Genomic DNA, 27,513 nt, shown 5'->3' with positions numbered 1-27,513 from the left:
TGTTGTTGTTGTCTTTAAATATCTAAAAAAAAGTCTCATTAAAATAATCACGTCGTCTCTGTCATAGGAAGTTTCTAAGGAATTTTTGTTTGATAAGAACAACACACAAAAAATTAATGTTTCTGTCTTTGATTCAAAAGGGAACGTCTGCTGGTTTTGCTGCCCCATTACCACTCCCCAAATGTTTGTCTTTTGAAAATTATGCTGAGCTTAGCATTTTTGTGTTCTTGATGACAACATTTGTAGAATTTCGGCGTAAAATAAATCCACACACCATCATTGTTGGAGATATATATTGGCATCTCCTATTTCTTCCTTAATTCAGAATAATTTAATCCGCGAAATATTCGCATATAGAATTTTTGGTGTTGGTGCCCCTTTTATTTTGGGTATCTTGGTTACGAAAGATCATATTTTTGAAATTGTTAGATCTTGAAAAAAAAGGCGAGGGAAAATTTCTAAAAAAAATATTTAAGTCAAGTTTTTGTAGGACTTGTCAAACAAATGCAAATTTACGAGAATTATTAATGTTGAATGTAGGGACTTATTCAATCCAAAACTTTATTAATGAAGTGTGAAAAATTCACAATACCAGCTGTTAATTTTTTTTTTATAAAAGTAATGTATATTGTATTGAATTATATAATTAATAAAATTAATCAAAAAAATTAAAAGTGAAAAAATATGAAATAGAAAACTGTGTACTCTTATACTGTCTAATAAATTTTTTTTCAATAGAAAAATGATAGTGTTGTAAATATTTAAAAATGAAATTTTGATTTTTTTTTAAGTTTTTATAACAACTTAGGAATTTAATACTTTTTTCTAATTTTTAGAAAAAAATATTCAAGTCAAGTTTTTGCAAATCTACGTGAATTATTCACGGTATTGTTACATGCCAAAATAAGCGCTAGGAGGAGTCAACAAGACCAGCTAGCTCTGACGGTTTCTCTTGGGGGTGTGTCCATCCCAACTTCTAGCCCAATGGCATCCACAATAATTTATATCGCTAACATTACAAGAAAGTACTAAACAACCACTTACATCGATACACACATTCCGATAGGGAGGAAGATGTTCAAAATTGGAAACAACAATTTTAATAAAAAATGAGAAATCAGCAATTAATTACTTTAACCAAATACACTAAATAAAATAAAAATGTTTTATATTTGTGATTTTTTTGTTTAGAAAAATTGTCATGGTAAATATAAAATTTTCGAAATTTTTTATAAGAATTTTTATTTTTTTAGATTTTAAATATAAAAGGCGCACAAATTTCCTGAAAATTTATACAAGTCTAGTTCTTGTAGGGCAGATGTAAAACAGAATCTATGGAAAATAAAAATCTATGGAAATTATTCACAGTAATGTGAAATCTCCAATTTATTTTTATTTAGGTAGACAAATAATTTTATAAAAAAAAACTGAAAAAATACTTAAAAATTCTCTTTTTGAAGAAACTTTATCAAAAAAATTATTTATATCTGAAACCAATAAATGGATAAATTTCTATATATAACAAACGATTTAAAAATATATTTACACTCTTTCTTAATTGGTCTTAGTCAATTCTGCCGCAAAGCAATAAATATTTACATAATTTATTTACCAGTCTTAGTCATTAAGCCCGGGGTAATCATATATTGTATCCCCTAAACTAGATTTGTATATAGCTCCTATATGATTTTCACCGACAATAAATAAAATGGGTTAATATTCTTGGAGAATATAGGTCAAATTTTTATTATTCCCACTGCGAAAAACGGAAATGGTGTTTTTATGTCCTCATAATTAATTTTATGATCTCCGTGTGATGATTGCCATAGCTGACAATCCCAATTTTTTTACAATGTAAATGAAAAAATATATTTTGTAAAATGCATTCATCATCATCATCTTTTGAAAATACAATACTGAAAAACAAAAACCATATATTTTATTACAATATGAAAAAATTGTTTGGATATATGGCGTTTGTTTAAATTCCCTAAATTAAACATCATCGACCACAATACCAAACTTTCTAAAAATAGATTCATCTATCAACACATTGCATTTAGGGATTTTGAGAAAAAAACTCGATTCCCTAATTAAACAACCAGGCACAAAATAATTTGTTCTTAATTTATCTTTTATTTTGTTACAGTTCGCTTTGCTTTGACTTGAACTCTCCTACAACAAAAATCACTGTAATATCTGGCAAGGGATTTTTGAAACTCTAATTCGACACGTTTTAATTGCCTACTTGCACCTGGTCACCTTAATAAATTAGAGATCATTGTCAAGTATGTCATTCATGCCATGCCATATTACACAGCCAGCGACACAGTCTCCTGGTTTTTTTTTTCATGTTACCCTACCCATTGACTTGCAGCAAATGCCACATTACACACCGACCGGCTTACCAAGGCCTATTATAATTTAACACGAAATGCAACACAGTGGGGGGAAAACTCATAGGGCAGAAATAACAGGTGGGGCTTTTTCAAGATCAATGTACATTTTTGAGGAAATTTAACCTAAGGTTTTTTTCATATTTTAATTTTTGAAAATTTTATTCTTCCCCCCACTGTGACTTTCTCATCCTACGGCATAGTTTTAGTCCCCCTCAGCATCTTAATTGAAGAAAAAGGTGTGTGTGTATATGCTGATGTTGTTACATCAATCGTCTAATTTGTGTGATTTCTGTCGCATTTGTTGGATGAGTCTGCTCCTCCAATGGCTGAGATGCTTGCTGCCTTTATCTCCTCCATAGTCAGATGATATGTATGCCAACCAGAGACACCGTGATGAACGTGTGTCGTGTATTTGGTGTTGGTACTTACACTACATGCTGACTGATTCTTTGTGTTATTTATAGGTTTGTTTTACATTTGAAAGAAAATAGAAAACCCCAAGGAAAAACGTATGAGGAAGATGATCGAACAACAACAAACAAACGAAACAAAAAAATCGCTCAACACAAATGCTTATAAAGCTATCAATAGCTTTTGATTGCTTCAGATTATGCATCATCGTTTTTCCACTATCAGAGCAACCGTAACTGCATAGCCATCGCCACAAACAATTTTCGTTTAAGATTTACAATGCGGCAAATGCCTCAAACAAAAACAAACGAAAAAAGGAAGGAAAACTACTGCTTGCTACATAGTACTTGGGACAAGTCTTGTGGTAAAATATAAAACATGTATCACATCTTTTCTAAGGTTTCCGTAATGATGTTGGCCAAAGTTTCTTTTCGATTTAAATCAAAGAAATTCAAATAAACAGCCTTGGGCTAGGATATTATAATCAGGCATAACGATGTTTTTAACTCTAAATTATTATAATTTTCAAATAGGAGAATAGTTTCTAGTAAAAGAGACGGAGAGATGAGAGGTCTTTTCGTCATTGAAAGTTAAAAAAATATTAGATATAAGATTTCTAAGATTTTTTGAAAGTTTAAAAAACTGTCTTTTTTAAATGGGGAGAAAGTCAGCCTTTTGATTTTTACTACTTTTCAGAATCCTGACTTCCCATCTTACTTTGCAAAATATTCCCCTCGAACAAAGATGTACTTTATAAATTTTTATAGAAATAATAATAAAAATGTAGGAAATAAACTATATATAGAAATACAATTTTGAGAAAAAATTCTATAGAAATAAAATTGCGATAAAAAATTCCATAGAAATAAAATTTTAAGAAAATTTTCTATAGAAATAATATTTTGATAAAAGATTATATAGAAATAAAATGTTGAAAAGATCTTCCACAGAAATGAAATGTTGATAGAATTTTCTATTGAAAAAAAATTAAAAAATTTTCTGGAAAATAAAATTTTGAGAAAATTTTCTATAAAAATAAAATGTTGAGAAAATTTTCTATAGAAATAAAATTTTGAGAAAATTTTCTATTAAAAAAAAATTTAAATTTTCTGCAAAATAAAATTTTGAGAAAATTTTCTATAGAAATAAAATTTTGAGAAAATTTTTATAGAAAAAAAAATTTGAGAAAATTTTCTATAGAAATAAAATTTTGAGAAAATTTTCTATAGAAATAAAATTTGGAGAAAAAATAAGATTTTTGCTTTGTAAATTTTTCTCCAAAATTTGATAGATTATTTGACTCGAAAGCAACCTTAAGTAATAAGTCGCATGAGTGAATAATTAAATTTTTTTCCGTTAGAACTACACATAACCGCCTAAAAATATGCACATTTTTGAGGCATAGGTATGCAAAGATTTTTTGAAGTTATAAAGCTTTTTTTAAATAGGGAGGGTTTTTTTTATTTTAAGAATTCTGACTTTTTGTCTTATTCATTTCGAAAATAGAATTTTTGTCTAATAAGTTGTCATCATAATTAATGAAATCATTTCTGTCAGAACATATCCGCCTGAAAATATGCATAGTTCTCAATTGGATTTTTTAAGGGCGGAAAGAATTATGAGGCATGCTATGATTTTTTGAAGTTTTAAAAACGGTTTTGTTTAATGGGGGGGAAGTCTACATTTGTTGTTTGATTTTTTCTGATTTTAAGAATTCAGATTTTTTTCTTATTCATCTGACTAACAAGTCGCGCCTTTACAGTGCATATTTTTATTTTATGAACGCTTTAACATACATTAGAATATTGCACAGAAAAAAAGGTGTCTTGTTAATTTTAGGACCAGTTTAACTTCCACATAGTTCAAAAAATTTACTGTAATATAGTTCATTTTTCGTAACCACTGCGAAAATTAACTTAGCTAAAGGAAAACTTATAAAACTTCAGTAAATGTTTTTTAGTTCACTAACTACGAAATGGGACGGATTTTTCCTTAAATAAATTTCCAATACAATAGTTAATGCATCGTTGATTGTATGATAAAAAGACATAGGCAATATAAAAATCTTACTACGAAATGTGGACAATTTACTAAGAAAATTTTTTGTATGGAAAAAAATTTTTGTAGTAAAAATTAACTTAACCACAGTACCGATTCGTATGGCGGCTTCCTACAGCTTATTTCGGTTTTTACTATAAGTTGGAGTATATTTCCTCACATTGAAAATTTTAGATAAAGTAGAATAAAAAGTAGTTAATTTAATCCTTGACGGGTGTATATAATTTTTTATGGATTCCTCGTAAATTTTGAATATATTTTACCTTATCCTATAGATAGAATACCAACTAATCAATAAACGTGATACTGGAAATTGAAGTGAGAAGAAATTATGAAATTATTGCATCATCTTTTTTTTTGTTTGTGTTTGTTATTGCGATGATGTTATGGAATGTGTGTTGTTGGTATCTTTTGTGGTGATAGTTGTTTTGTTGCAATAGCGAGATCAGAAAGGGATCATGTGTGTGTGTGGAGTTGTTTTTCTTTACATATGTGTCCTTTATGACTATTTGTGTCTTTGAGTTTTATTGGTGCATTCAGTTCTGTTGATGCATTTATGAAGCGCACACGTGGTGCGCTTGCGTGCGGTATTTGTGTTTATTAATAAAAATACATTTATTTCGTAACATTTTAGAAACTGATAAGTGAATGGTGTGATGTAAGAGAAAACAAAAACACTTTATATTGATAAAAAAAAATAAATAACTCTAAAATAAATCACATATTAAGAAACTGTATATTTCTATTAACAATTTAAAATTAGTGCGGTTTTAAATTGGTTTACATAAAAATATTCATAATGAGTGGTAATAAAATGATCTATATTTACTCTACATCTGGATCACAGTACAATTTTTTGAGTCTATATTTTTATGTTATAGCGAGTCCTTAAGGTGTGTACTAAGTTCGAGTTTAGGTGCTAAAATCAGAAATAAATCAGTAAGAAAAGTATAAAATTATACGCCTTCGATGCAAATTTAAATATAACTTGATGGAGAATAGCTCGAAACAAGTTTTTTATAAAGTTTATATTCTTTAAATGGATTACACGATTAAGAACAGAAAATCGTTTTTAAGCTTATGTAGAACGCTGGTTTTTTAATTTAATATGATGAATCGTTTTCAAGTTATTCCAATATATATAGCGGAAGTGCCTTAATTTTGAACATAACCGTATATCTCAAAAAGTCGAGCTCTTAAAAAAACAAGTGTAAATTTGGATTCAGCGACCTCAAATTACTAAAAATTTGATATAAATTTTAAATGAACACAAAAACGGTTCAATTTTGTTCCCATGTATTTCTAAAGAAAACTAATCATGAAAAATTGGGATTTTAGCCACTAAACTCGAACTTAATATCCACCATAAATACTAAATGCTATATTGACAAGTGGAAACTATATCTAATTTTATAATATTTTTATTTCATTTATATTCTGAGAAGGATTTCAAAAATGTCCCATTTGTGCATGGATATGATTCCACTAATGTAGTAATTGGATGATTTTTTTCAATGTGGTAAGTTTTTCGTCCATTTGTAATAAAGCCAAAATTTCTATTTATTAAAAATAATTTTCATTTGCAGGATGACAGCAAATCTAATGGTATTTTTTGGAATCTTCTTACTGTTTAATGCTAACTAAGCTGATATCCCTATTTGCTCTAAGAAAATTCTCTTGTAAGTTAAAGATCAAAATACCATAGAATTTGATAATATTTTTATATTTTATATACCTTTTTAACTTCAGAGGCTTATGACGCAAATCCACACAACAAAAACTAGCGATATCGGTGAAATTGGACAAAAATGAAATGAAAATAGCAACTTATGGCATATATCTTTCATATGGATAAAAAATGGAAATTGATATTAATTAGTTTCATTCTACTAACATAGAATATTACTCTTTTGAAGAAGCAATTACTAACTACCGAAGAGTAACAGCATACAGCGTACGAATAAAAACATTTCTTTTATTGTATATCATAAGCCATAGTTTTATGTAATATAAAAATAATTTTTTGAAATAAAATACTGGTAGTTATGAAAAATTGTCTTATATTGTACGAAAAATTTCTTAGTTGTATACAGGCTTGTTGTACCTTTAATTCCTCAATTTATTTACTTCTTTGAAAATTATACTGATAAACAGTTTATTTGAAACCAATTTCTAAATATAGGATTCCCAAAAACTTGTTCATTTTTCCGGATAGCAGGAATATTTTGAATGAGTGTAAGTACATTCTTCCCACAGCGTAGTAAGAATGAACTAAAATACGATGCAATACATAAACTTATTTATAAGAAAATCATGAACTTATCTAGATGAAAAAAATCTTTGGCGCCAAATCATGGTCATTCTTACTATGGGTTAGTTCATTTTTCGTAAACAATAGTAAACTTTTTTTTCGGTGTGCATCCTTTAGAACTACATATATCCGCAAAAAATATGTTCATTTTTCAATTGGAAATTTTGGAAGTATGGGTAAAGGTTTAACCTACTGCCATGTTTATAACATATCAACAAAGTTAGAACTTAGGAAAATCAAACTTTGAATTTCTCTTTCTTCTCCATATATGGTGGTCCATATTATATGGCGTATGTCAGGATTTTATTTATTTTTTTTTTTATATACATACAATTTTGATAAGTTCCTTGGTATGAAAGAAATTCACCTTTAAAAATTCCTACGAAATTTATTTTTAAATACATTTGTATCACTTAGCTATAATTCACAGACCATTGGCTGTGTGTATATCATTATAAGAGAATTTACTCCAATACATATGTGCGGGTATTTGAACTAGATCTTGAAAATAATTACCTATGTCTCCACCCTAACATATTCGTAAGTGTTAGAAAATTTGAAAAATTTCCTCTTAATGATCTCAATGATATTGTTAATGCATTTTAGGTGACGTATAAATTCTCATTCATCTTAGGGTAGAAAGTTTAAAATGGAATTTGGACTGAATTGGGATATGTATAATTTAATTTTCAAATAGTATTTAATTAAAAATCGTGATGAAATTCATGGTCTATGTCAATGACCATGACTTTTCTCACAGCTTTACCAAATTATTGTGCACAATCATGCATTCATGCTTAAATCCTCCTGTTCCAAATTCCATATTAATTGTGGGCAAACCCATACAATAAAGGGCATGGTTTGGCAAAGATTTTGGTCAAATATATTAGTCACAGATGTATTGCTTTTTCGATTCCTTCTGAAAAATCTTTAAAAACCAATGATGCCTAAATCCGTTTATGAATGAATTTTCAAAAAAATTATAGAGGGATTTTTTTTGTTTTTCGCTAATGATATGAAAATATAAATATCAAAGTTCTTCATGAGCTATTTTTCTTGATCTTTAAAATTCATAAAGTTCTAGTTGTGTTTAAATTTCTATTTGTGATATAAACAATTTTTGGTATGCCTTAAATAAATATCATATATCTTTTGATAGCTCCCTATAAGTATCCATACGAGAAGGAGTAATAAAATTTATATTTTGGCATCTTTTTGTTATTTTTTTATTTTCTTCAATATATATGGCTGGTCTGGTCCCTCTTCAAATATTTTATGGTGTAATAATAATCTTTGGGCAATTAAGAAATTATTAACAACAAATTTTCCCAAATAGTTTTTTGTTTTTTATTTCAGTATTTTTATAGCTAATATTAATTATGGACTCTTATGGTCTTTTGTGTTTTAATTTCAAATATTAATATCTTTATTTAGAAATGGGAAAAATGATACTGAGAAGTGTTACAGTTCACTTCAAAAAAAAAAAAGGGCAAGCATTTAAATTTTCGTTGATAGATTTATAGCAAAATAAATTTATTGTAAGCATAATGTCAGAAAGATTTTTGAAAGGTGGACATTATTATTAGTCAAATTTTAGTGAATTAATGGGGGAAGAAATCTATGGCATAACCTAAGGGATTTCTTTGTAAGTTTTCACAACAGTTTAAAATAAATATTAAATACTTGGAAAATTTTACAGAAAAAAATATTTTTTATAAAACTGCCCTTAAAAAAGTGGAATATTTCGGTAGTGGTATGAAAAATGGATATAAATTAAAATTAAGCGATATGACTACTAATTAATATGTAGACTGGTACACCCAAAAAAGGGGTGTACAAGGTGAAAAAGTTTCCTCCTCTTTAAAAATTTTTCTGCTTTAGTTACATGAATTTAAAGTTAAAAAAAAAATATACAATTTTGTATAAAATTTTACTCAAAAATGTCCTAAAAGTGGAATATTAAAAAAATATGTCCATTTGAAGACGGACACATTTGTAAAAATTCCAACTGAATCTATTTCTTCAAAAAGGGACATTTTTTTAGAATAAAAAACAAAATTATATTTTATAGAAATTTTTCAAAAAATATATTCTTATTTAATCGTTTGGATTTTTGTAACATTTTTAAGTTAAACTTTTCTAAATTAAACTAAATTATCCTTAATAGTAGGTTTGCGTTTTCTTGAGTGTGATATATACAAATGCTTGTCGTTTATCGATAAGTAAAAAATTATGGTAATGTGGCCAAATTTATTAAAATCGAACGGAACGTTTGGAAGATATAATATGGGATTTTCTCTATATCTTCCATAACTGCACAATATCCCTTTTTGTGTTAGAACATTTTGCTTTTTTTCGAAAAATATATTCTTATTTAATCGCTTGTACTTTTGTAACATTTTTAAGTTAAACTTTTCTAAATTAAACTAAATTATCCTTAATAGTAGGTTTGCGTTTTCTTGAGTGTGATATATACAAATGCTTGTCGTTTATCGATAAGTAAAAAATTATGGTAATGTGGCCAAATTTATTAAAATCGAACGGTACGTTTGAAAGATATAATATAAGATTTTCTCTATATTTTCCATAACTGCACAATATCCCTTTTTGTGTTAGAACATTTTGCTTTTTTTCGAAAAATATATTCTTATTTAATCGCTTGTACTTTTGTAACATTTTTAAGTTAAACTTTTCTAAATTAAACTAAATTATCCTTAATAGTAGGTTTGCGTTTTCTTGAGTGTGATATATACAAATGCTTGTCGTTTATCGATAAGTAAAAAATTATGGTAATGTGGCCAAATTTATTAAAATCGAACGGTACGTTTGAAAGATATAATATAAGATTTTCTCTATATTTTCCATAACTGCATAATATCCCTTTTTGTGTTAGAACATTTTGATATGCCAATTCGCATTACAATCGAATAATATTTTGGGGGCCATATCTTGAGAAAAAAAAAAATGGTTATCCAAAACTATAAATTCTTTGAATATGATTCTGTATCAGTATATACAATATGAGGGTCTAGAATATGATATAAGTTCCATTTTTAAGTTAAGCTACTTTGGAAGTTAAACTTTAATAATATACTTAAATATTTGAGGAATAATTATTTATTTAAATGAGTCTATTTGAAAAACAAATTATGAAATATCATTAACGTTGGTCCTCTGGGTTAAGGGTTAACAATTTTAATAGGATTTTTATAATTTTTTTTCAATTTTAGGACATCCTGAAGATTTTTATAAATTTTCCGAATGTTGTACCACTTTAACACAAAAGAAATTTTCAACACAGTTATAACCCTTGTAAAATTCTGTAATATGGTACATTTGACAGAATTTATTTTACTATTAGCTCTAATCTTATCCATGTCGTAAACCAATTAATATCATAATTTATTATGGATTTAAACTTTTAATAAATAAATAAATTAAATTTTTCAACAGGATGTGGTAGTGAAAATGGGCACTTTTTGGACATTCGATGTAGCATGTCAAAGTTATGTGGAATCGTTTATTTAAAATTTTACGTATAAACAAATCAAATTGACCCCCATTTTCAGGAAGCTCCCTTAGTGCTACGTTAGCTAACGAACTTTTAAAACGTACTATGGACATGTCTGTCATCTTGTCTATATATTCCATATGACAGTTAGGAACTTAACTGATACAAATTTTTCAGTTAAAGTTAACCGGAGAGAAGATATTTCGATTTTACTTTCTGTTAACTGCACTCAAAAAAAAGTGAACTCTCTATTTCACTAAAGCCAATTTAACTTTATTTTAGTTCATAGAAATATTATGTTTGGAGAAAGTTTTCTTTACTCTAATACTTTTTTGTGTACGTTAGTTAAATTAACTAAACCCGAGGAAAAAAATATACTCAAATGAAGCATAAAGATTAACTAAATTCGTGTCTTCCACAAAATAGTTCAGAATTTCTTTAAATTTGTAAATTTTACCAAAAATGCGTCCATCTTGAACTTCGTATGTCACTAAAGACATTCTTGCAATTTTGAACACCAAGTTTTTTCTTCAAACTACAACATTTTCTTTAACAAGTGAAAAAACTTAGTTATGTCTAATAAATTTTCTTGTATTTGTCGAAAAATATTTACTTATTTTTATGACATCGGCGTGATGCCAACGTTTGTAATACTGTTTAGTTAAAATTTTCTACAAATATTCAAAAATTTCTAAAATTAACAGAAAGTTTTCTTCCTGGTGAGTTCACTGTTTTTTTAGTGTGGGAGTTAAAGCCTAACGGGGATACAAGAAAATGGCCGTGAATTAAATTATTAACAAATAAACAATATTTGACGCTGCTAAATATTAGAAATTTTTGGGAAATTTTATGAAATCAATATAATTGCTTCAATCAATTTTGCAATCAGCTAAACAAATTTTGATCAAGAAATATAAAATGACATATGTAAAATATGAATCTTATTAGATATTTAATTATTTCGAATTTTTTATAGCAATAGTTGGTAAAACAATTTTGAAATAAAATATTTTCTGATATATTGTAATTGAAACAAAAATTAATAGAATCAATTAATTGATTTGAATAAATTTAAAAAATTAAAAAATTTCTATAAAATATAACTAATTATTCAATAACTATTAAAACTTTTTCAAAGTTATTTAAAAATTTGTTCTCAGAATTTTTAGATATATTTTCGCATTGCTCGAAATAATGTAAATCTGTTCGAGTTATTGAAAAAGTAAATTTTTGATGTTTTAAACTATTTAGAAATTGATTATTAGTTGATCAAAATTCAAAATTATTTATTGATCAAAAATATTTTCATTAACAATCGTCTGTGTAATATAATTTTGTCCATTTATTTAATTAAATAAAAACAAAATTAATTTTCTTTGTTATTTTGTATTAAATTTCTGGGATATTTTTCATCTAATTTCACAAATAGTTAAATTTAATCGGATTTTGGAAATTGGATAGTTTTTATATAAATTGGATATTTTTTATATAAACACAAATATAGTTAAGATGTTTTTCTAAATAAATTTCCGATTCATACTCTTTATATTTTAAACTATTTAATCTTTTAAAATAGGATTTTTATAAATTTCCCTATATAATGTTTAACATATTTTTTTTATATATATGAAAAATATTTCCTTAAATTTGAAGAGATATCTTAAATGCTGTTTTTCCACAATATTTAGTTTTTACATATTTTTTTATCAAATTTAATTTTTATTGTTTTTCAATATCCTTTTTCATTTTTTTCATAACAGATTTATTTAATAGTTTTGATTTTTCACACACACTTTTACTTTAAATTTTATTTCACAAGGAAATTTTCAAATTTCTAACTGCCACACTAGTTCGAGTAACGTTCTTTCCAGTTGAAATTTTGCCGTTGGCAAAATGAACACAAGAACAACACAAACAACAGAAACAGTGAAGGTAGGATGATTTGTGTTGTTGCTTTGTTGTTCACCACCCGCGTTCGTTTTGTAAAAGCTTTTGCACAGTTTAACGTCTAAAGTTGAACTGAACGTAAGCGAACGTTAAGCCAAAGAAAAAATATATGAAATTTTCACACACTGTGGCAGCAGTGCTATTGTTTGTGGCATAACGGAGCGCACACAACAAACAACAGGGCACACAGAGCGCGCGTATAGTAAAGACAATGTGAATGGATGCGGTTGGCATCATGATGACGCAGTTGCAGTACCCTTAGCAGAGGCGGTTGTTATTGCTGTAGCAAAAGGCCGATCCAGAAAATCAAATTTAGTAACTAAATCTAGTCAGCCACACAGCAGCTAAGAGCTAGAGAGAATTTTCTTCTCTGGATTCCTAAAAAAGGTCCAGAACACTCCTTGCCCTAATAGGACAACGTGAGAAGAAGAGAAAAAAAGTGCAAATCTCTTGATGCCTTTCGATGAAGGGGGGCTTGTGTTGACAAAACGGCAACAACATCAACAACAACCACCCACCAACCATCTCCATCATCCAGATGTGTGTAACAACACGAAACACAAAAGCATTAGCAACCATAACGAAGGCCGCATTTTGCTAGTGAATTCAATCCAAAAAGACAACAAACGACATAGTACGATGATGACCGACGAAGTGTGGGGCTATACATCGGGTACCGAAAACACAAAATGCTTCAGCAACATGTTGCCATGAAGTTTATTGGGAAAATTGTTACATTTACTGCGAAGGTATGAGTTCGTTTACAAATGTAAACAAATCATAATGTCGCTGTAATTTACAGTTAGTGGACAACATGTTTGAAGCACGTGGTGGAACTGTTGGAAGTTGTAAAGGGATTATGAATGAGCTAGTGGGTGGATGTATAAGCAAATTATGTTAGTGTTTAGAATTACAACATCAAATTTCCTATGCAAATATGAAGGATAATGCAAGGTAACAAATATCAAAGGTATGGGAAATTAGGAGCATAGAGCCCCAAAATAAAGACCGAAGCCTTCAAAATCTGTTAAGTTCTTGTCTCGTTACTACAAGGATTAGTTAACGATCTTCAGTTAGGAACTTAGCTGATGGAAATTTGCCACTCAAAGTTAAAAGCTGAGAAAATATATTTTATGAAAACTGACAATTAAATTCCAAAGGAGCTAAATTAGGAAAATAGGTAGTTATAACGAAATAAGCGAGAAATACTTGAAAAAAACCTCTAAAAAACCTCACTAAAATGTAATGAAATAAACATAAAATACATTTGCCATTGCTATGCTGTATCAGTTAGAGTTACTAAGATTCCGGCGCTAAATTTATAAAGTAAATTATATAAAAAGGTCTTAAATATTTTTCTTAATCCTAGACAGTCATCATTCGTCAAAATGACGACACGTAATTTCATTTTCGATTTAAAATACATCTTAGTCTATTGGGAAATGGTAAATTTAAGTTATACTAATTCGACCGTTTTATGATTTTTTGTTTTATACTAATTAAAACTAAATGGAATAAGAAAATAAATACAAGTTTGGTTCACTTTTTCGCTCACGATGAAAATTATAGCGTCTTGAAATGAGCCGTAGTCAAAATGACGAAGGTTGACGTTAATGTACAAAAAATAAGGATGACTGTACAGGGTTAAAATAACTTTATAACAATAAATCGTTTTTTTACCTACTAAAAAAAATATTTTACAATTTACATATAATATTTACGATGCATGGGTTAAGTAGATTTATTTGTATAAATAAACTGCTTAAATATTGAATTAACTTTAGTCGGATGATAAAGTTCTTAGTATATGAAAACCTCTGGTATTTCACCTTGCTAAAAGTATTGACTATATTTATCAAAAAGTTCGCGTGTAACTATACGCTGATTGTCATGAAAATAGATAACCGGGTTGAGTATTTATTTTAAGATAAAAAACATTAGTAAAGCATTTACTTTGCATAATGAGATAGATTTGCATTCAAAAGAAGAAGATAATATTCGCATAATGTTTTTTTTTTTTGCTGTATACGTATATTTAAATTTGCTATATATAATATCGTACCTACACCTTTGAGATATTTTAGGAAGATTTTCTTTAATAAAATAGCGTAGATATTATGAATGAAGAGCAAAATAAAATAAATATTTATGTATGAAGATCAGTGTCAAAGTCAATGTTAGGAGAAGAGCGATCATTGAAACTTTCTACTACTGGAAAAAACTTCATCTACAGAATGGTAGAATTTATTCCTATGACAATCATGTATAGTATACATAGTATATGTTATAGCTAAACCTTGAAATTGTTTTTCTTCATCTAACTTCGTTGAACCAGTTTTTCTCTTTTCCTGCTATTAATCTAAGGAATATTCCTTATATCACATTTCCCTACATTTAGCCTGCGTTTGCGGTTAACACAAAAGACCTCTTAAGTGTTTATATTTTATGAGTTTATCAAAAAAAAAAAAAAAAACAATTTACTTAAATATTTTCATAATTTTTTTCTGCCAACGTTTTTGTCACCTCTTATGGTCTCACTCCCCTTAAAGGACAATATACACTTGCTGGGGGGTTGGCATTTTACATGCTAAGCTTCTAAGGTTGCAAAGTGCTTAATATTATGGATATACTGGAAATTGTTCAGTGCCTTTTTTCCGTTACTACTATTCATGTTCCCGTTTAACTCAAGTTAGTATTTTGGGAGTCATGTTTTGCAAAGTAAGTGTGTCCTTGTTGGGGATTTTACTGCTTTGCAATTTTATTTAGCATAGTGGAATCTTGTCTGTAGTTAAACTGACAAGTAAGTGCTGGAATGTGGTTGAGATTTTCTTTCATTCAGATTTTTCACGAATATTAACGTAAAAAAAATCGGAAAAGCCAAAATTTAATCAAGTGAGTTGAGTAGCAGACCGGCATGGAATTCTTCTATGAGAATGGGATAATGAAGGCTTGGAGTTTCAGTGTGAAAGGTTGTTTAATGAATACTGATAAACATGCCTTCATGTTTAAAGAACTCTAGGTATGTAAATTAATATTACAGGAATATCAGAAACCAAACAAGGTAAGTTAAATACTATGTAAGGATCATGTAAGTCTGGTTGAGGTTACAAAACAGCAAATGTTTGGATATCATAAACGTTTAAATAATGATGTGTTACATTTGAAGTTTTTATACTTAATTGTTTACAATTTTAATTATCAAAAATATTTCAATACCCATATGTATTCCTTTTTTCTAGCCTTCCTTGTAGGAATCTAGTATGACCCACTTTTCAATAATATTATATTTTCTCTTACCAATTTAAACCTCGATATAATTTGCATGTGAGTTTCTATATTGTGGTCGTAGTATTTTATAACTCCTTTTGGGAGTTATTCATATGCTTGTTTACAAATTGCATAGAAAACTCAAACACTGCAGGAGTCAGCGTTGAATATTCGTCCTTTTAAAAGTCAACATACAAAAAATATGCTACCAGACATGGACGGACAAAGAGACACATACATAGAGATGTGGTATGTAACCATGGTAGAAATAAACTTCGGGTATAGTTATTTTTATGATTGCCACGAGATGAACATCACCACAAAATGAGCTTGGTAATATGCAAAACAATTCGAAGAGATTTTAGTGGAACACCATCTCTCATTGTGTAGAACAACAATTTGTAATGATTTTTGCTTTATAAAAAACAAAAACTGGTAAGTGTGAAGGAAATCGTATTAAAACACTGAGAAAAAATTCGAGTTTGAACAATTTCATTTGATTTAATTAAATTGATTTGTGGTAAATTAAATGAAATCACATTAAATTTAACTAGATAAAATTAAACGGAAATAAATTAAATAAAAATAGATAAACTAAAAATTATGCTAATTTCAAACTACGTCAATTTTACTAAAATAAATTGATTTAATTTAATTCGATTTAATTCAATTCTGCTTAATTTATTAGATTAATTTAATGTCTATTATTTAAATTTTTTATTTTTATTTTAATGTATATTCGTTTACTAAGTTTTATTTTAATTAATGTAATTCTGTCCAATTTATTAGATTCATTTAAATTTAATGTTTATTTATTTAATTGTACTAATAATAGTAATTAACTTAATTTGGTTTAAATAAATAACATTAAACCAACCAAATTTAATTGAATCCTGGTCAATCCAATTCACTTTAGTAAATTAATATTGGAACAGAGTTAACTATTAAATTAATTTAATTTAATATGTTTTAATTTATTTTAATATGTTAATACATTTTATTTATTTAACTTTATTTAATATCTTTAGCTTAAATAAAAATTGATTTTATTAAATTTTATTTAACTTATGTTATTTAATTAATGGAGCATTTTTTTATACCCACCACCATAGAATGGTGACGGGGGCATAATAAGTTTGTCATTCCGTTTGTAACACATCGAAATATCGATTTCCGACTATATAAAGTATATATATTATTGATCAGGGAGAAATTCTAAGACGATATAACTATGTCCGTCTGTCCGTCTGTCTGTTGTAATCACGCTATAGTCTTTAATAATGAAGCAATCGTGCTGAAATTTTGCACAAACTCGTCTTTTGTCTGCAGGCAGGTCAAGTTGAAAGATGGGCTATATCGGTCCAGGTTTTGATATAGTCCCCATATAAACCGACCTCCCGATTTGGGGTCTTGGGCTTATAGAAATCGTAGTTTTTATCCAATTTGCCTGAAATTTGAAATCTAGAGGTATTTTATGACCTCAAAGAGGTGTGCCAAAAAATACCATGTTTTGGTATAGCCCCCATATAGACCGATATCCCGATTTTACTTCTTGGGCTTATAGAAACCGCAGTTTTTATTCAATTTACCTGCAATTGGAAATCTAGAGGTATTGCAGGACCACAAATACGTGTGCCAAAAATTGTGAGTATCGGTCCATATTTTGATATAGCCCCCAATAGACCGATCTCCTGATTTTACTTCTTGGGCTTATAGAAACCACAGTTTTTATTCAATTTACCTGCAATTGGAAATCTAGAGGTATTGCAGGACCACAAATACGTGTGCCAAAAATTGTGAGTATCGGTCCATGTTTTGATATGGTCTCCATATAAAACGACCTCCCGATTTGGGGTCTTGTGCTTATAGAAAGCGTAGTTTTTATCCAATTTGCCTCAAATTGGAAATCTAGAGGTATTTTAGGACCATAAAGAGGTGTGCCGAAAATAGTGAGTATCGGTCCATATTTTGGTATAGCCCCCCATATAGACCGATCTCCCGATTTTACTTCTTGGGCTTATAGAAACCGCAGTTTTTATTCAATTTACCTGAAATTGGAAATCTAGAGGTATTGTAGGACCACAAATACGTGTGCCAAAAATTGTGAGTATCGGTCCATGTTTTTATATGGTCCCCATATAAAACGACCTCCCGATTTGGGGTCTTGGGCTTATAGAAACCGCAGTTTTTATCCAATTTGTCTGAAATTGTAAATATTCTGGTATTTTAGGCTCACAAAAACGTGTATCGGATTAAGTTTTTATCGGTCCATTTGGTAATGCCTCCATATAGACCGACTTCACTTCTTGAGGGTGTATAAGGCGCACTGATCATGAAAATTGCTTGAAACTCAATGTAAAATTTCCAGATTTTACTTCTACAGATTTAAGATTTCAAATCAAGACGTTATTTTATAATTTTCTTGCACACTTACAAGAGATGTTAATGATTCCTCTAAAACTCAAACAAAAATGGTTCTTATAAATCCAGAATCTGATATAGTCCTCATAGGTAAATTTATCTTCGGGAAGTGTCCTCAAGTCCTCAAGCCCTCCTGAAATTTCAAAGGAAACCCTAATATTTGGTTCATGGTGGTGGGTATTTAAGATTCGGCCCGGCCGAACTTAGTGCTGTATATACTTGTTTGATATTAATTTAGGTTAAATTTTTTTTTTATTATTTTATTTTATTATATGTTTGTAATTTTTAGTTTGTATTGACTTAATTTAATTCAATTTAGTATAATTTTATAATATAAAATAAATTTAGTTATTATTCATTTATTCGTTTTATAACAAAATCCCATGAATATAATGACATACTTGAAAAATTTTCTAAATTTGTTAAAATTCTAGATTTAATATATACTTAGTTTTAGTCTGTGGGAATGTTTTATTTCCATAAACTGACAAATAAATCAATTTAAATCTTTTTAATGTTTTCTAGTTTCCTCATTCCATTTGGGAAATATTGTTTAGTGTATTTGTATATATGCTTACATTTTATAGGTATTTTTTTTATAGTGTAGTGAATAACTACTATACTCAAAAAAAAGTGAACTCTCTATTTCACTAAAGCCAATTTAAATTTATTTTAGTTCATGGAATTATTATGTTTGGAGAAAGTTTGCTTTACACTAATAATTTTTTGCGGACTTTAGTTAACTGAACTAAAAAACGGGGAAAAAATGAATATGTGTAATATTAAGCATAAAGATTTTTTCTTTAAATTTGTAAATTTTACTACAAATGCGCCCATCATGAACTTCCTATGTCACTAAAGACATTCTTGTAATTTTGAACTCCAATATTTTCCTTCACACTACAAAATTTTCTTTAACAAGTGAAAAAAATTATTTATGTCTAATAAATTTTCTTGAATTTGTCGAAAAATATTTACTTATTTTTGTGATATCGTAATACTGTTTAGTTAAAATTTTCTAAAAGTATTAAAAATTTTCTAAAATCAAACAAAAGTTTTCTTCCTGGAGGGTTTACTGTTTTTTCAGTGTAGCTTCTTCATATCTTTCCATTTTTTCAATGGTCCAAGGATGAAAATTTACATTCTTGATTAAAAATTTGTGGTGATAAAATAACCAACAAATCTGGATATTCATTGTTTCGCTAGTCTTTAAGCCATCAGTACGAAAAATTTATCGATTTTCAAAACGTATTTCTGGTAAGAATTATTCTCACACATAATAAAAAAAAATAAAAACAAATATATTAAAATAATTTTAATTAAGTTTTACTTTCTTCCATGAATAAATGTTCAATGCGCCCTTCCCACAGTTTTCTTTTTTGAAAGAAAATGAGGGAGTGTGATATTTAAATAAAATATGTCAAAACTCTTCTATTTATACACCCACATCAACCGAAAAATAAAAACTATGGTGTTTTGTAAAATTTATTAAATACTAATCTCTTTCATGTTAACACCCATAGAAGTGATTTGTTGTGCTTGAATTTTCTAGTTTGGCTTTGCATGACCTTCTTGTGGCTGCATTAGGAAAGGGGAATTTTCACAAATGCATGATACGTAATGGATATTTATTTTACCATTTTGTTATTTTACGAATTTGACATTTTAATTAATTTAAGAAATATATAAATTTGTATTATATGGTTGGGCTTTTTATCCCCTATGCCGAAACAAATTTTTTATTAGAATTTTTGACAACTCTTGCTATATTTTTATTTTTAATTTTTTTTTTAATTTTAATTTATTTTATAAAATTTCAAGATTTCAGACCTACCCTGGGTATCCTTTCTTTAGGGAAATTTCTATCATTCCAAAATCTACCCTTTACTATGTATTTGATTGCTTCCACTATCTGTTTTTCATGTTCCAAACTCATATGAATTTGAGAAAAGTCCATATAATATTTCATATTTTTTTGTTTTAGTTAAAATTTTTTAATTAATTTAAACCTTAGAACTTTTCATATGTTTTTGCCATATTTATGTTTGGCCCTGGTATATTCATTTCAGGGTCATTAGAAATTTTATTAATTAAAAATTTATTGATTTTGTTTCCACCAAAGAAAGAAATGTACACACTTATGTATCCAGAATTTGCAAAACACTTAAAGTAGTATTGTCTGGTTTTTATCTTTTCGGTTTCTCTTTAATGAGATTTAATTTAAAATCTTATAAAAAAATAATTTTAAATGATTATTATTTGGTTTTGATAGTTTTAGTTATCGCTGATGATGCAAACTAAACATTGCCATAGAAAAAAAGCTTTTGGGAAAAACTATTGAGAAATATATCAAAAAAATGTACAAGTAAAACTTGAGGAATTTTCATTGCCAGCTGTCTAAATCATTATATATCATATCCCGAAATTAACAAATTGCTAAATTGGTTAATGTATTTTAATATACACAAATAGTCTTTTTAATTGATTTTATAAATTAACACAATTTTAATGAATTCTCAAAATAAATGATTTGTTATGGCATGAGCCACAATTTTGGCATATTTTTTTTTTATTTAAATAATAATCTTGAATAATTGTATTAATTTATTTTGTATTTATCTCAAATTAAAGATGATTGAGAAAATCTAAAATTCATAAAAAATTAAAAAAAAAATGACACCAATACACAATGAGCTAGCCAATGTATTGGTCTTTGATACAGTGTTGCCAGAAATGGAAATTTAACCACATTTTTCTAATGGTGATTTTTGACCAAGAAAAAATATATGGAAGTTCTTTCTATGTCATTACTTTTGATGTACATCCAAAAAAAATTCTCTTGTAGAGATGGTCATAGTTTTCACTTCACGAAAAGTTATTTTGTGTACGAAAAGTTTTTCACAATAAATTTAAATTTTCTGAATTTTACCACGTAAAAAACTCAATTAAATAAAACAAAGGAAATGTCCAAAAGAAAATATTTGAAAAGTGTAGTGATCCATTTGTTGTCTGGCATGGAATTTGACAAAAAATATGATGTATAAACTGAGAAAGTAAAGGAAAAGTTTAATTTTCTAAACCTTTTTGTTGATTTACAATTAATTATTATTCGAGGACAAAGAAGATTAAGGAACTTGATCAATAGATTGATTGAAAAGAAAACGCCAGATACCAATATACAGTGAAACCTCTCAAACTTGGACACTCTGAAAACTGGACACCTCCCAAAAATGGACAGTTTTCTGCGGACGTTTGCTATATTAGCATATTAAAATTAACCTCTCATACCTGGACACCTCTTAAAGGTGGACAAAATTTAGGCCACCATGGGTGTCCACCTTTCAGAGGTTTCACTGTATATCATTTTTCAACTCAAATTCGCAATAATGAAGTAAGCTCGTATGTGAAGAATCAATGCAGCGGATGTTAAAAAAGATTTCCTCCTTATGACAAGTTTATATAAACTTTGTACCATCTGCTTCCATTTTTTCTACTTCCGGATCCACAAACAAATTTTCATTGGTTTATTGGCGATACGTTTTTTCTAGGACCTTGGAAAATTTTCATTTTAAATATTTTTTAATAGAAAAAATGGAATAAAATAAAACATCTTCACCGCATGGGACGATTTGAAGAACAATAAGAAACTTCCATGGAGAAATATAAGAAATATCTACGGGACCCTGCTTTTTTGATTCTTAGAGAGGTATATCACGCATCTCAGTGATATAGATGACATTTTGATAACACTTTTCTTATTCGTATTTCAATTTTATTATATTTTACTAGGAATAAAATATTAGAAGAAACCTCTTTGCCTTACCTTTTTCTGGGCAATCTCTTTCGTCGGTTCCATCATGACATTCTGTGAAGCCATTGCACAAATAATCCTTGGGCAGGCAACGATCATCACACTTGAATTCATTTGCAGAGCAAACTGTATATGCAGCACCATTATAATTGCACAGTTTTGGAAGAAATAACCAGGAAAGGAGAACAAAATGAATTAGTTTAAAATTTTTAAAAATATTTTTAACACATAAAATTATGGATTTTTTTTTTTGAAATGGTTAATATGACAAAAGATTATAATTTTTTTGTTCAAGAGTCTAGTTAGTAACAGGTGATATTTACAAATATTCTGAAAGTTTCAGGTGAATAAGATTAGATTTAAATATTTTCTCAAAGTTTGCAGAGAATACTAATTTTATTGTATTAAAAAATTAATTTTCTGTGGTATTGTTTTTTTACAAAGTTCTATTCATAATTGGTAGTAATACAAAAATATTCATGTTAATAATTTTTATATAAATTCCAATCATTTTCTTGAGCCTTAACTCTGGTAACCGGTTACTCTTTAGAAAAAAAAAAACAAAATAAAATTTCTTCCAATATTTGCTAAATTTCAATTTAGTATTTTTGTGATGATTCCTAAATTTTGTTATCCTTAAGTCTAAAGTAACCAGTTACTTATTTCCTATTCTCATTTCCTTATACCTGAAAAAATAGAAATTCAAAGGACATGGCACAAATGAGAATTTCGTTTTTAATGAAACACATATAGACCCACACACAGGAAAGGGACTTTTTAAAGAGAGAGAGATGAAGGACTTATTGTGTAATGGATGAATATCTCCCTTTACACAAAACACAAACACACAAAAGATTCTCAAAAATCACAATACCCTTTTCATATGGAGGATATTCTTCTTCATTGCGGCCACAATCTTCTTCATCTTCACCATCAGGACAATTTTCCGTACCATCACAGACTTGTTCTTCACAGATAACAGTGCCTGTATGGAAGCAAGTGTAGGTGGTATCACCACGGCAGCCACCAGGACGATTTGTATAAACTGGACTTGTTTCGGTCGCTGGATTGTAACCTTCTTCGCCGGAAGCTTCCATGCCACCATCGTATCTATCTGCGGGATCGTGAATGCGAGTATCAGTTCCTGGATTATCATATTCGATGGGGTGACTGAAATCGAAGCCATTGGAATCATATGGACGAGGTGTTGGTGTTCCCCAGCTACCTTCGCGGTCATGACTGGTTTCGGCTAAATTAAGTTTAAAGTACCATAAGTATTGGATATTTATGTTGCAGGTCTATTGATTACTGGAGAGGAAGTTACTAAAAAGCCAAGCAAGTTTTTGCTTAAAAAGGTCCAAAATAACAAGAACACAACACATAGAGGATAAGAAGTGGATATCTTAACAGTATTGTAGAGTAAAGGATTATAGATTGGAAATACACACACACACGGACACAAACACATAGCTTATTGTAGACAACACTTGAATTCCATTTGTTTCCAAACACACAAGATTTTAGATTTTCTTAACAATAAATGTCAAACCCAGATTTGTAGCCAATTCCGTTTAGAAACATAATTCCCCATGTTCCGAAATTCGGAGTCGCAAATCGCAAGAATTAATTATACTTCGAACGAAAAAAATAAAGATACTCTCGGACTTCAATACATTTTTAATTTGAACTTCTCATTAAATAGAACTATATTACCAAGATTTAAGGTTTAAAGTTTCAGGGATAAGGATGTGCGAATCCGAATTTCGGAACAAGGGGGAATATATATCCCTTGACTTAAATCTAACAAAAATCTACATAGACTGGTAGAAAAGGTTGGATTGGTATAGTGACAGCCCGATATTTTAGGCTTACTTAGACTATTCAGTCCATTGTGATAATATTTTCACTAAAATTGAACCAAAATTTAAATATTTTTAAAGGCACAAAACATTTTCTGTTGCATATCAAACTAAGGGAAAATTGAAAATGTTTGATTATATCAATGAACAAATATCATTGGTTCAATTATAATGGATTGTTTTTGGAGTTTAACAATTCTTAAATAAAAATACATTTATTCCCAAATATTTATTTATGAAAATTGTTCAGAACTCTAACTGATTTTAGTTATATCCCATGCGAATTTGTGTTCGTAATATCAATGACAAGTGTAATTGATCATTATGAATTACGTTAAGATTCATGAGTGACTAAATGAAATTTTCGATAGGAAACAATTATGTGAGATAAGCTAAATCAAATAGATTAGGCTAAATGATATGCTATGTACAACTATTGTACTGAAGTAATGGTATATAGGATGAAAAAGAGATTAATCCTAAAATTGAATTGGATAGAAATAATTTTGCATATATAGAGATAGTTTCGAGTTTTTTTCTTGATACATATAAAAAATGCGAGAGAGAGAAAGAGACAACCTATGATGGAAAATATTAAATTACATAAAATATTGTAGTGATTGAGAATGTGAAGGAGTTAATTTTGCTGAGTTAATTAAGGGGATTAAATTTTTTTATTAAGAGAATATACCCAATATTTATTGCAAACGTTATTAGATTAGACTTATGTTAGTAGTTGCAAAACTTATTTTAGATTATCTTGATATATTCAACATATGGTGTTAGTTACACATATAGAACATCGAAGAACTAAATAGCTTTTGAAGACACAATAAAAAGATTATATTTACTTCTTCGAAATTATATTAAAGATTTTTTTTCTTTAATGAAAAATTCTTTAAGAAAAAAATAAAGCAGACAACTCTTTCTATGGTTCCCTTCTGTTCTTTTACACGAGGCTCTAAAAAAATTTATTGCAATGCAACATTTTTTGAAGTATTATATCTCGATAGAACAAGAAGAAGCTCAAAAAAAAAAACAATAATCAATAATCAAATCAAATAAAAATAAGAAGATCGTTCATGAACTCAATATAAAGATCAAAATTTAAAAATGGCATTAAATGGAGGTAACCTGCGATATTTATGCTATTTTCTTTCAGGACTTTATGTGTTCAAGAATTTTCTAAAGAATTTTATTGATATTAATCAGCTTCAAGGGAGAAAATCTAGCAATTTGGATAACCAAAATGCTCCATTAACTAAATATGAAGATCTTATTTCAAAATGAAGTGAAACGTATACAGAGGTTATATCGCATTTATGAACTTAAAATTCCGAATATGCTTCGCGTGATAAATTTTAACGATATGGGAAACAATCTGGCAAAGGATTATAAAATTGTAATATATGAACCTATAAAAACCATTTAAGAAAGCAAACATTAAACATCAGGAACATAAAAGAATAATGATGGTATATCAACTCAGGCTATTCTAGTCTTTACAATTGAGCCGATGAAACATTTTCAGAAATTCTTATTTCGATTTTAAATAATGAAGTATTTCATTCCATAATAAATTTGAATAATTTCATTATTGCAATGAAAAAATCGTTGGAAATAGGTTGCTAGAATATTCAGAGAAATAGAAAAGAATTTTTTTTACGAATATATGGCACTCACGGAATTTAATTTGGGAAGATTTATTGACATTTATAACTCAATTCAATATTATTCAACATTATCACCTTTGTAAAGTGCTTCTTAGGATATTTTTATGCGTGTAGAATACAATTTATTAATTGTGGACAGAGTTTTGAATTATCTCTGAACCACTTTTGCTTCAGTTTGAAACCAAACCTCATATCGAGGCCATCAGTTCAAGGGTTTGCCTTATGATTTTTGGCGGGTATTACGAAGGAATACTTAAATAAATTGAGAAGATATCCGTAACTAGGGTTTCACGAACCTTGGTCAGTTTTATAGCAAGATTTTTGTCAACCTTTCTCCATATCATTAAACTCCTCAGATGTTCTGGGGTTAGTTTTACTATTAGTAGACCTTATGTACTAAAATGTTAGTAGAAATTGTCTAAATATAGCCCAGTTATTAAATGGTTAATTGGATTTATTCTTTCGGACATGACAATGCATTCTGAATTTTGAGGTGTCATTGGTTATGTTTTTTTTTTTTTTGGTTTTGTACAATTATGAAATGTGTAATAGAGTGCTGATGTTTTTGTGTACCTGGACATTCCTTTACAGTTTCATCAGAACTGTCGGTACAATGATCGACGCCATCACAACGTAAATAACATGGAATAACTTCACCGTTGGAGCACATGAAATTGCCATCGGGATTTGCAATACAATCGAATACTTCATGTTCATTGGCCTGATCCCTATTGCCATTGTTATTATCTGGGCATTCATTGGGGTTTTCATCAGATCCATCGGAACAATGTGGAGTACCATCACAGACAACATAACAAGGCATAGTTTCACGATTAGCACACATAAATTGAGCATCGGGATTGCTACGGCAATCAGCTATGGTAGATACATAGGGATTTTCTTGGTGAACGGATGGATGATCTTCACGTCTATCGTCACTATTGTCGCTATCATAGGTGTTAGTTTCGGGCCAACGATGATCCTCATCAAGGTGATTATTTCCTTCTGCTGGTTCATCATCATCTTCGCGAGCCAATACAGCATCGCACATATCGGCTTCTTCATCGGTATCATCGCTACAATCGAATTTATTGTCACAACGCTCGCTGCAAGGAATGGTTTCGCCATTTCTACACAAGAAGTCACCTTCGGGATAACGGTCACAATCATGGACTGTGGGTGTTCCTGCCGAGCTGGTAGTGGGAGCATTGTTTTCATCTTCGTGACCGTATTCATTACCGTTGGGGTAGTTTTCTTGGTCATAGGCATGGGGGTCACGTTCTTGATCGTAGCCACCATAACCTCCAGCATTAGGATCTCTGCCTTGGTCATAACCCCCGTAACCTCCAGCGTTAGGATCTCTTTCTTGGTCATAGCCAGTATTAGGATCTCTACCTTGGTCATAACCATCATAACCTCCAGCATTGGGGTCTCTTTCTTGATCATAACCATCGTAACCGCCGGCATTAGGATGGGAGTAGCCTCCAGCATTGGGATCAGGATAGCTTCCAGCATTGGGATCAGGATAGCTTCTGGCATTGGGATCGGCATAGCCTCCAGTATTAGAATTGGCATAGGGATCATTATCATGGGGGTCATTATCATGGCCATAATTTGTAGCTCCACCATAAGGATTTTCACTTTCGGGATTGGCATAGGGATCAATTTCTGTATGATGTTCCATAGGATCTCTGATTTCTAATGGATGAAATTTGCGATAGCGTTTTGCGTTTTGTTTTTTTTTTTTGTATTTAAAAAAGAAAGCGTTTAGAAATGTTGTGGATTTGTGTAGCATGTATGTATGTAAAGAAAAATGTATGTACAAATGTCTAATGTATGTAAATG

At 29.0% G+C, this 27,513-nt stretch overlaps 1 protein-coding gene and 1 long non-coding RNA gene across 19 annotated transcripts in view; one reads left to right on the top strand and one right to left on the bottom strand.

Annotated features, from left to right (window-relative positions):
- trol (terribly reduced optic lobes) overlaps positions 1 to 27,513 on the bottom strand; it is a 230,614-nt gene that overhangs the window by 126,374 nt on the left and 76,727 nt on the right. For all 15 annotated transcript variants that reach the window (XM_075299621.1, XM_075299635.1, XM_075299620.1 and 12 more), the window contains exons 6-8: positions 26,242 to 27,366; positions 23,011 to 23,385; positions 22,149 to 22,262 (exon numbers count right to left, since the gene is read on the bottom strand). In XM_075299621.1, the coding sequence (XP_075155736.1) occupies positions 22,149 to 22,262; positions 23,011 to 23,385; positions 26,242 to 27,366 (1,614 nt within the window). The remainder of the gene's footprint in view (positions 1 to 22,148; positions 22,263 to 23,010; positions 23,386 to 26,241; positions 27,367 to 27,513) is intronic.
- LOC142229091 (uncharacterized) lies at positions 4,709 to 7,288 on the top strand. Of its 4 annotated transcripts, none has more exons than XR_012720329.1 (4): positions 4,709 to 5,526; positions 6,314 to 6,387; positions 6,455 to 6,547; positions 6,618 to 7,288. It is a non-coding gene; the product is annotated as an uncharacterized LOC142229091 (long non-coding RNA). The 4 variants fall into 4 exon arrangements; XR_012720327.1 differs by lacking the exon at positions 4,709 to 5,526 and adding an exon at positions 5,574 to 5,674; XR_012720328.1 differs by lacking the exon at positions 4,709 to 5,526 and adding an exon at positions 5,631 to 5,674 and having other exon boundaries at positions 6,311 to 6,387.

Source organism: Haematobia irritans, chromosome 3 (genome assembly GCF_050003625.1).
Source record: "Haematobia irritans isolate KBUSLIRL chromosome 3, ASM5000362v1, whole genome shotgun sequence".
Classification (NCBI taxonomy): domain Eukaryota; kingdom Metazoa; phylum Arthropoda; class Insecta; order Diptera; family Muscidae; genus Haematobia; species Haematobia irritans.
This window is presented reverse-complemented; position numbering and strand designations above follow the sequence as displayed.